Genomic DNA, 10,985 nt, shown 5'->3' with positions numbered 1-10,985 from the left:
AAATTCTATTCATCAAAGAATCCTGACAGAAAATGAATTATGATTGATACATTGATAATTTCTTAAGCACCAAAATAGGCATAACTTGATTTTAAGTCAGAGTAATGACTGATGAAAATTCAGCTTTGCCTTCAAATAAATAATTTACATTTAAAATAAACTAAAATAGAAATGAATTTAAATTGTAAAAATATAATGTATTAATATTTCACAATATTAAATTTTCTACTGTATTTTGCCCAAATAAATGCAACCGTGGTAAGCATTCTGACCCCCAAATTTTGAAGGGTAGTTTACAATTCAGCAGTCCAAAAATAACACATACAAAGTAGCAAACAAGAGAAAAAATAGGTTTTGCAAGTGGGGAATGTAGAATATTCCTCTCAAAATTAAAAAAGAAATATGAAAAAGTGCAAAAAAGAGAAGAGAAATAGTTCTACTGTCACAAAGACAAATGTATACACAAGTATTTTAATACAAACAATACAAAATAAAGTGTAATGCTTCTGATTGGCCAGAAGTGTAGCTTACCTGCAGTGCACAGTGATTGGGTGGTTTCCAGACTGCTGCTGCTGTTTCTGAACTGCAGCGATGATGTTGATCATGCCCTTCCCGTCGGAGGGGATGCCCACCTCTGGCCAGCCGTGGAAATGAAACTGCCTCACAGCGCGAGACTTATTTTCCTGCAGAGAGAAAGAAAACGGCAAACATTAAAACACAGAGATAAAGTTAAAACACATGCGTAAATCACAAATCATTTTTGCTCCATTTTTTTTCCCCCTGAAGTGAACTCACTCTGTTGTTGGTGACAAGAAGGTCCCTCACAGTGTAGCTTTCACTTTCCTCCTCCCTCTTCAGCTCAATGGATATGTCCCCACACACCATCACACCATCACTAGACCAATACTGAGCACACTTCTCCTGCAGATAGTAGGGGTAAAAAAGACAGATTTTTGTGTTTTAATGCTGCCCCACCAGATGTAATGGAATATGTTTTTCTAGTAATATGTTTCTGTTACTATCCCAATGTCTGGTTAAAGTGTAATTTTCTCCTAAGATCGCCCTTAGGTGATCATACTTAAACTTATGACTGTTGTTTGGACCGGGTTTCTTTAGGTCAGGGCTGCTGTGAATCAAAAAGCACTTCTGTATTTCTTTTAAAGTCAAAAGTGTGTATGGGCGTGCATGGGTGGGGGATTAGTGAAAAAAAAAAAATCTGATTGGCTAGTTTAGTTTTGTTTAATTGCTGCTTTTTCCACCCACAAAACATGACTTACAGATAATTACAGATTAAAACCAGGCACAAAATGAGTAAACACTTTCTAAAACAGCTATACGTCATTGAAACATTCGCAAAAAGGCATAATAGGTGTAGAGATGGAGAAATGAAGCCTCGAAATACTTTTTAAAGCTTTTCTCTGTTTCGGGAAAAAGATTCAAAGCATGAAAAGTGTAAATAATAGTGCCATCTTGTGGCAAGTCCAATTTATAGCAGCCATAATACATTACAGGACAAGAACACCCCAGATCACTCAGTGAATTTCACTAAACTAAAGTTTAATGCGTTTTATGAATGAATGTTCCAGTGCTTCTATACAACCATTGTGTAGGTGGGGGGGTGCTAACACAGAAACCTAAAATTCTCGGGCCAGCAGTCTGTGTCCAAATTTCAATCTTAATCGTTCTATTTCATCAGAAACGATTTCATCATGTAAAATACCAAACTTGTCCTTTAAGCATGAATAAAAGAATGACAACACTAAATGTGTTTAGTTTCCCGATAATATAATTCACATATTAAAGTGTGTCAATAAATGAAATGTAACAACATTAATAATTATAACAATACTAATTATAATAATACCAACAGTGTTGTTTGGGGCAAGTAAATTGTGCTCTATTTTATGGTGTTTATACTGTTTATATGGCAAAATATATGATAAGGTAATATAGGCTATAGGCTTATATATCAAAAATGTTAGTGAATGGACTTGAATTCCATGAACACGACCAAACATTTAAAGCAAAGTGAAGCATTCACATAACTGGAAATAAAGCGAGGCTTCGTTTTTTTGTTGACCACGTTTCTCTGAAAACAATACACGCTCCGGGACAAGGCTACTCAGCAACTGGAGTAAAGTAAAAAATGTATCTCCCTGAGATAAAATCCTGCAGGCGCCTCAGCAATAGAATTTCATTATGGCACACTTTACAGTTTCCCTTACCTAGGAGAAGTAGTTTAAGAGATTATATGCAACACCCTTAAATCATTCCCTTAGGAGAGGGTTTAAATTAGCATTACAGGTGCTTTATGCACAGATCTCTAACCACAAAAAGACACAAAGCTAGAATGATCACAGATGCCAAGTCAGGAAGCAAGTGATCTTACCTGTCCTCTCTCCTCCAACTCGGTCAGCATAACAATAGAGCAGCTCCTCCACTCCCAGATCATTCTCCAGAAGTCCTCGATGGTGTGCTGCAGGGGCCCCTGACATGCCATGTACGAGTCCTTTTGCCGATAACCCTGCATTCACACACACACAAAGTAGGTCTACTTCACGAACTTGTATACATTGGGCATTTTTCCAAATGTAATCATGGATGCATACTACTGTTTGGGGTCGTACAATTTTAAAAGGTTAAAAGTTTACCATTTATTTGATCAAAAAACCCCTCAAAAAACAGCAAAACAGTAACATTGAATTTATTCCTGTGATGGCAAAAGTTGAATTTTCATCAGCCATTACTCCAGTCTTTAAAGTCACATGATCCTTCCGAAATCATTCCAATATGCTGTTTTGGAGCTCAAGATCAATTATCAATGCTGAAAACTGTTTTTGTGGAAACCGTGATCCATTTCGTAGATTCTTTGATGAGTAACGAAGTTCAAAACAAGAGCATTAATATTAAACAGAAATCGTATAAAACTTGATCAATTTAATGACGTGTTCTCGCTGAATAAAATAATACATTTTATTATTTAGAATTTTCTTTTTAAACTTGCTGACCCACATTTTAACAATATATAATTACTGTATTAACAGTACTTTAAAAGCATTCATACACTACAACATATTTTAGATCTCCACCAGCACTCGTTGGGTGGTAACAAGCAGAATTATGCATATTCATTTATTCATGGACATGTACAGCAAGAAGGCAAGGCACGATACTAATGACAAAACAGGCTTTTGTTTTAAGTATAGCTATCTTCCAGATTGCAATGCAACTTGGGTTTCCAATGTAGCAGCCCGGCCCGGGTGATATTTTCCTTCATTCAAACAAAATAAAGAGGAAGTGAAAGGGCTTTCAGCCAAAACAAAGCTGTCCCACACTCACTAGAGATCTGCTATGAAGCATACTGAATTGTCTTGCTCCCTACTGCCTACTTAAGCTGTTGTCTCCCTAATCACCATGGAACTTCATAAGTGATTGATTTGGAAAAGTCTACATTGGTAGCAAATCAGGACACTCAGATTTCAATAGTTTTTATTACAGATACTGTTCAGTGTAGAATGAAAATACATATATCTATAATAAGTCTCTAGGCCTTGGGACAATGCGATGGCCACCTTCCCAGGCTGATTATCTCAGTATGGGCATCCAAATAACTTCATGACTAAAAAATGTTTCTAAACCACACCCAAAATAGAAAAAAAAGCAGGCTGTGTGGTTTCTCAATAGAGCGTAGAATATTGTAGCATTACCTCAAGGGTTCACTGAGCGGTATTTCGGGTTAGTTGGGAGTAAATGCTGGCTCCAGTCATACGGGTTTTACTCACATCTATGAAAGAAGCGTTGATGTAGTCTGTGTTCTCCTCCCCTCGTTTTACAGGGATGATCACTCTGTTAAACTCATCTAGAAGAAACAGCAAAAGTTCAGAAAGAAACACAGGAATGCACATACTGATAAATGAACACCTCACATTCACTGCAAGTCGTTTTAGATAAAACATAAAGCAGCTGCAAAATGTACAACATGTAAAAGGATTAAAGTATGAAGATAAAGTATGATATAATTGGACAATATAAAGTATAAACAGGGCAACTCCGTAGAAAGAGAGCATGTTAGAAACAACTACACTACCATTAAAATGTTTAGGATCAGAACTATTTTTTAAATGTTTTGAAATGAGTCTCATATGCTCACCGTGGCTGCATTTATTTGATCAGAAACATAGTAAAACAGTAATATTGTAAAATATTACTACAATTTAAAATATACTTAAATAAAATATAATTTATGCCTGTGATGCAAAGTAGAATTTTCAGCATCATTACTCCAGTGTCACATGATCCATCAGAAATATTATAATCATTATAATATGCGGATTTGATGCGCAAGAAACAATTCTGAAATGTTGAAAACAGTTGTGCTGCTTAATATTCTTGTGGAAGAGAAAATACTTTTTTTATAAACAGAAAGTTCAAAAGAACAATTTATATCAAATAGAAACTTTTTTTAACATTATAAATGTCTTAACATTTGATTTTAATGCATCCTTTCTCCATAAAAGTATTAATTTATTTACAAAAATAAATGTACAAAACCAAACTTATATTATATGAAGTTATTCTCTCAAATCACAGTCTTGTTATTAAACACACAACTCACATGGAATGATTTGCAAAACACGATTTTTCTTCATGTTGGCAGGCAGGTTCCCTGTCCTCATCTTGTCATTCTGGATTTTAATGGAGGTAAGTTTCTAAAAGAGAGAACAAGAGATATAATAATAAATAAAACAGAAAATAAATAAAAAAATATTCAAAATGGTACCAGAACAATATGTTTCCTAAACATGCAGAACTAAATACAGAAATAAACAGATTGTGCCACCTTAAACTCCGCCTCCAGGCCTCCACAGCCAGCTCCAGGTAAAGGAGCGTAGAGTTTCGACAGGTGAGACTCCAGAGACGTCACCTCTAACTCCGTGTCCCCGTACAGGTAGTGCTCTAGCAAAGCTTGGAATATAAACACGTACTGCATCTGAATGGAGAAGAAGAGGGTGGGAGATTAGTTTCTTGATATATTTTTTGAGGTAACTTTATTGGGAGTTTTTAAAAACTTTTTATGAGCTCACATCAGTCTGGACCATCTGACAGCGCTGGGCTCTGATCCGTGTGACAAACCCGAAGACGTCAACCTTTCTTTCTGCACCCATCATATCCAGCATAGCATCTATCACAATGAAGGTCCCCGTTCTGCCCACACCAGCACTGAGATGAACAATTCAGAATCAGTTAATGGATGGACATTACATATCTTCAACAACAAAACACACACACACACACACACACACACACACACACACACACACACACACACACACACACACACACACACACACACACACACACACACACACACACACACACACACACACACACACACACACACACACACACACACACACACACACACACACACACACACACACACACACACACACACACACACACAAAAAACAGCTCACATACATAACTGTTTTAAAATGATTTTGAAAAAAGACTGATTATGCACCAAAGCTTAATTCATGCGAACGTATAATCGCATTTTTCTGGAGGGACTGTCTTATGCTAACCAAGGCTACATTAATCTGATTAAAAAATAGATTAATATTGTGAAATATTTTTACAATTTAAAGAAACTGTTTTCTATTTCAATATATTTTAAAATGTCATTTATTCCCCTGATGCCAAAGCTTAATTTTTTTAGGATCATTAGTTACACTAGTCTTCAGTGTCACATGATCCTTCTAATATGATGAATTGCTGCTCAAGAATCATCTCTCATTATTATCAATTTATAATGTCCTGGCATAATAAAATAAACTTTTAAAAAGCTTTTAAGATAATGAAGCTCTTTACCTGCAGTGAACCACTATGGGTCCAGCATACTGTGGGTTGCAGTTCTTGACCTTTTTTAGGAACTTCAGCATGCCAATGGGAGTGAAAGGAACCCCGAAATCAGGCCAGCTGGTGAAGTGAAACTGTGTGACCAGCCTCTGGGGCTTCTTACCAGACACATCACCCACCTTAACACACAAAAGAGTTTTTCCATCACATCATTCACCAAACAAAATCTCAACAATATTACAGTTCAATAATAACAGCCTTGTCTCTTTAGAGGTTACAGGAATATGCCTTTTTAAATATTATAATCTGATATCTAGGGGGCAAGGTAGGTCATGATCAAAATCTAACACTGATATATATATAGGTGCTTTGTGAATTGGGGAAACATATCTGTGACATTGGATGATTTTTAAAAAAATTAACAAATAACACTGATAAAAAAAAAAAAAACCAATAAAATAAACAAATAAATAAATGGATTGAATAAATTAAAGCTTTAAACCATTTATAGAGTTTCTTTTCTGATCCTAATTTTGAAGTGCTGAATTTGGCTTTTTACTTCTCCATCTATAATATATCTACAAAACGGCATTTTGGTGTACACCTTTATCACTGTCCTATATACTGTTGCTATCATCACGCCAAGCAAATGTTCCATTTCTTTTTGTTTTCTACTAATTCAGACTTAACTGCCTGCTAGTAAAGTTGCTGTGACAGTCTAAGGATGTTTACACTTGTAGTTTGATTCTTTTGGTCCGGGGCAAAAAAGAACACGACACATTTAGTCCTATGATGAGCAACACCAGTTAAGGAATCCAGTATACTTGCAAATTCCTTTTTAGGGTCATATCTTCGTCCTCGTATCGACGTTTTTGGTTTGTTTAGATGTCTTTGGTTTGTGTTGAGTTCATATTTTAGTCGAACCACTCAAGAGATCGGTTTGGAAGCGGACCAAGACCCCCTAAAAATGTGCCTTATCCAATTTTCTTCAAAATTTGTATCAACATTGTGATAAATGTGCATAGTTTGAAAAAGCTAAAAAAAAAAAAAAAAAACACAGGTCCTACCTGCTGAATGCAGAACTTGCGGATAGTATAGTCAACTAGAATCATCATATCCTCCACTGACACGCGGATATTTCCGTAGGTCCAGCATCCCTGGTCTGGCCAGTACTGAGCACATTTACACTGCGGATATGAAGCACAGTATATCATAATCATGATCATCACTGCGGTGATCATACATCTTTATTAATGGCCATCCTCCTCAAAGTTGCACTCTAAATCCATTACGCGAGACCGCGATAAGAGCGGAGGTTGTAAAATCACAGATCAGCTTACTCCTCTTTGCCACTAGATTACATGTAATAGATTTCTTGCAGCATTTACCTCTTTCCTTTCTTTCAAGTTGGTTACCATGACGATGGTGGCAGTGTTCTGTTCCCAGATCATCCTCCAGAAGTCGTTAACTGTTTCCTCTTTTGGTCCTGCAATTAGAATGTTGATTTTTTTTATAATCATTACCGGTAATCAAAAAGCTATGTAAAGCATTTTGATATTTATGAAAGAGACTGAAACCATTTTTTCTTACCTTGTGCAGCTATAAATTTGTTTTTCTCCTGGTATCCCTGAAAAGAAAGTGTGGAAAAAAAGTTCAAATTATTATTAAGGAATTACGCGTGCATGCTCATTTCCCATATTTTTACATTTAGATGACCTTTCATCCAACACTCATTTAATCTTTAAAAACATGAATGCCTTAAAAATAGTGATGATTGTAAACTTCAGCCAATCTCAAAATGAAAATCCATTTTTCATAATGTACATTATAATGTTGTTATGCCTTAACCAAAACTAAAATAGAAGTTACATGATTTTCAGAAATTGGAATTAGTTATGGATGCACTGATATAAACATTTTGGCTGATACAAATTCTTTATATTTGAAAGTTGATAACGGATAAATCTAATTCCAAATTGTATATAATTATATATTGTATATAAAAGCCTAATTACAAAAAAAAGTCTCACCATTAAAAGCATTGTCTCAAGCAAACAATTATGTTTTCATTATAACTTTAAGTAGCCTAAATGACACACATGCGCTGCACATCTTGCACTTAACTGTATTTTCCTATTTTGAAGTGATTCAATTCATATTTAAAGTAATTCAAAAACATCATGCCGAACAGTGCGCAATTGTCTCAGCTGAAGGAAACAATTCATTATTTAATAGTTTTTGTATATTGACCTAATTTTAAAAATAATAAAAATAAAATATAAATATTAGATTAAAAATATATGTCTTGGCAACTAAATGAAGTTTAAGTTCTAAAATTACTAAAACTAAGACTGAAATTTAAATAAATTGAAGCTAAACAAATAAAAAACTAATAAAAATGACATTGTAATGAGCAACTAAAAACTAAATTTGAAATGAAAAGATAAATAAAAATGTAAATAGATACTATAATACTATATAGTTAATATATTGTAATAAAACTGCCTAAATTTACTTGTAGCATTTAAAACAAATGATTTTATGTTTTTGTGATATTTATTTAGAGTTTAAAAATCTGCAGTAAAATGAAAATACTCGTTGACTAGAACTAACAGTGCACTCGTCCTCATAACTAGGCTAGCGCTTGGAGTCTTACATTAATGTAGGAAGCGTTGATGTAGTCTGAATCAGGAACACCCTCCAGAGAGGTCAAATGCACCCTAGAATGATCATCTGAGATAAAAATGAGAAACAAATTAGGAAAGGAGATTATAAGGCTCATAACATTAATGTTTAATTTATTACAGCCATTTTCACATGAGAAACTCCTTTGTAGGCCTTACAGTTCTGGTAAAAGCATGCTTTATTATCAGCTCTGGTTTGGAGATAAGTTATGGGAAAGCCTTACAGGGCAGGATGTTGACATATCTGTTCTTCTCTTTATTCTCCTCCTTCGAGGCAGCATCACATGAGGCTTGAATGGGACATACAGGCAATGCCTGCAGAAAAAAAGAAACCAATCACACAGTTCAAGTAGGGCGAAAGCATTGACAGCAGTACAGGAATATAATCAAGTTGGATTAAAGCACTCTTTTGTGCTTCAAGCTGTAATGGAGCTGAATATGGTACATTATGTCTGTATACTGTCTAATATGGAATTGTGTACATTATTCTGATATATATGATTTTCTATGTTTATGTGGTAATATCTGTGAATAATCACTGTAAGGGTCGGAGGATTTATGGGTAATATTTATAATTGAACAATGTTACACAAGAATAAAGAAGAAGAAATCAGATAAAAAAAAAAAAAAAAATCACAATAAAAGTTCATCATCATCATACACCAACGGCATAAATATATCCGCCTAAAGTTTAATGTAATTAATGCAGCCTGCATGTGTTATCAAGAAATTTCCTACTGCCCACTTCTGAAGTCGTGATAACAAGATCGCCACATTCAGAAAGAACAGGTTTATTCTTGACTATTTATTTGAAAAATCCTATTAAAGCCAAAAAGATATTTAGTGTCCCATTCATGACAACCATTTATCAAAATGATCCCCAAGCTTTCCAGAGGTAAATAGTCTAATTTTCAACTAGGAAACTCATATTTATGATAATTCTGATAGCAAATGAACGCACCATAAGATGCCTTTTTTTTGGTCATTCCAAAGATGGTAAAATTTTCAATCAGGTCAATTACTAAATCAGACCTGTGTGTGTTTGTGCACCTACGTTGAACTCTTCCCGGAAGAGTTTATTGTCATCAGCCATTCTGCGGTTCATCTCCTCCTCAAGCTTATCGACAAGAAGGGGCGGGTACTTCCTGTTGGTGCTAGGAGAGCGAGCCAATAGTGGCACACTCTGAAGTTCTACGAGAAAGGATAAAGAAATATAAATAAATGTGTTAACAACAAAAAAATGTGTTTTTTTTTTTCAATTAAATATTTTAAGAATGACTTGCAGTTTGTCCTTTATCCATGTTGTGTACAGGACAACCAATAGGGGGCAACACAGTCCAATTCAAGGTCAAATGTGTTTCAATCAAATCACTCAATCAAGATGGAAAATAAAAGATGACTCTAGTAGTGCATCCACCTTATAAACAACAATATATAACTTAATATATTCGCTGCTTTAAAAGACAAGCATTTCTAAGAACAGTCACAGACGCACAGACTCTTATTCCTACCTGTGTCGTCAGCTCTGCCATTGGTCAGGCGGAAGGAATTGGAGTGGCTCCCTGCCTGCTTGTACTTCTTAAACCTGCCACAACGGAGCGAAACAAAAAGCCAATCATTACCATGGTAACTGGACATTCAGCCCCATGGCCCCCTGCTGACATTGTGGATTTCCTAATGAATGGAGCTTTCCGAACACTTTATCTCATCCGTTCTATTACGATTATGCATGTGTGTGCTGGTTTTTCTTTGCTCTAACTGCTTGCAACTTTGTCTTTGTTGTTTTTTAAGCTGGAATCTATGCTATGAGCACATTTTGTACTGCATGAACAACTGAATGTTTCTGAATACTGGGACTTACCTGAGCATGTACAGGACGATGATGATAAAGACAATGACCAGCAGAGAAGACAGGGCAACCATCACCGCCATGATCGCCGTGTCATCTGAGTTTAGAGGACAAAAATGAATTAAATTGCAGTCAGAAATCTTTTTTTGTGGGGAACCAAACATTTGATGGTAGCCATTGACTTCCATGGTATGGAAGAAAATACTTTGGAAGTCAATGGCTACAGTTCAGCAGAAGAAAGAAATTCACAAGTTTGAAACAACTTAAAGGCGAGTTAATGATGACAGCATTTTCATTTTTGGGTGAACCATACCTTCAAAACTTTTACATTACAATCATTACAAAAAAAAAAAAGAAGAAATTAATACTTTTATTCAACATGGATGCATTCAATTTATCAAAAGAATTAAATTTATTATTAAATTGATCATACATTTAAAAGGTTACAAATTAAATGCTGTTATTTTGACATTTCTATTCATCAAAGAATTCAGGGAAGAAATTAATGATTTTCCAAAAAATATTAATCAGCACGAAAATCAAAAATCAGCCTATTAGAATGATTTCAGAAAGATCATGTGACACTAAAGACT

At 35.0% G+C, this 10,985-nt stretch overlaps 1 protein-coding gene across 2 annotated transcripts in view; it reads right to left on the bottom strand.

Annotated features, from left to right (window-relative positions):
• ptpra (protein tyrosine phosphatase receptor type A) overlaps nt 1-10,985 on the bottom strand; it is a 34,692-nt gene that overhangs the window by 5,625 nt on the left and 18,082 nt on the right. For both annotated transcript variants that reach the window (XM_039688132.2, XM_089123885.1), the window contains 16 exons: nt 10,405-10,489; nt 10,055-10,128; nt 9,598-9,734; nt 8,768-8,858; nt 8,516-8,592; nt 7,450-7,486; nt 7,248-7,345; nt 6,927-7,046; nt 5,872-6,038; nt 5,085-5,220; nt 4,841-4,990; nt 4,616-4,709; nt 3,783-3,859; nt 2,390-2,524; nt 796-921; nt 532-683 (listed from right to left, as the gene is read on the bottom strand). In XM_039688132.2, coding sequence (XP_039544066.2) covers nt 532-683; nt 796-921; nt 2,390-2,524; nt 3,783-3,859; nt 4,616-4,709; nt 4,841-4,990; nt 5,085-5,220; nt 5,872-6,038; nt 6,927-7,046; nt 7,248-7,345; nt 7,450-7,486; nt 8,516-8,592; nt 8,768-8,858; nt 9,598-9,734; nt 10,055-10,128; nt 10,405-10,489 — 1,756 coding nt within the window. The remainder of the gene's footprint in view (nt 1-531; nt 684-795; nt 922-2,389; nt 2,525-3,782; nt 3,860-4,615; nt 4,710-4,840; nt 4,991-5,084; nt 5,221-5,871; nt 6,039-6,926; nt 7,047-7,247; nt 7,346-7,449; nt 7,487-8,515; nt 8,593-8,767; nt 8,859-9,597; nt 9,735-10,054; nt 10,129-10,404; nt 10,490-10,985) is intronic.

This window comes from Pimephales promelas, chromosome 19 (assembly GCF_988280905.1).
Source record: "Pimephales promelas chromosome 19, fPimPro1.hap1.1, whole genome shotgun sequence".
NCBI classification, from domain to species: Eukaryota; Metazoa; Chordata; class Actinopteri; order Cypriniformes; family Leuciscidae; genus Pimephales; species Pimephales promelas.
This window is presented reverse-complemented; position numbering and strand designations above follow the sequence as displayed.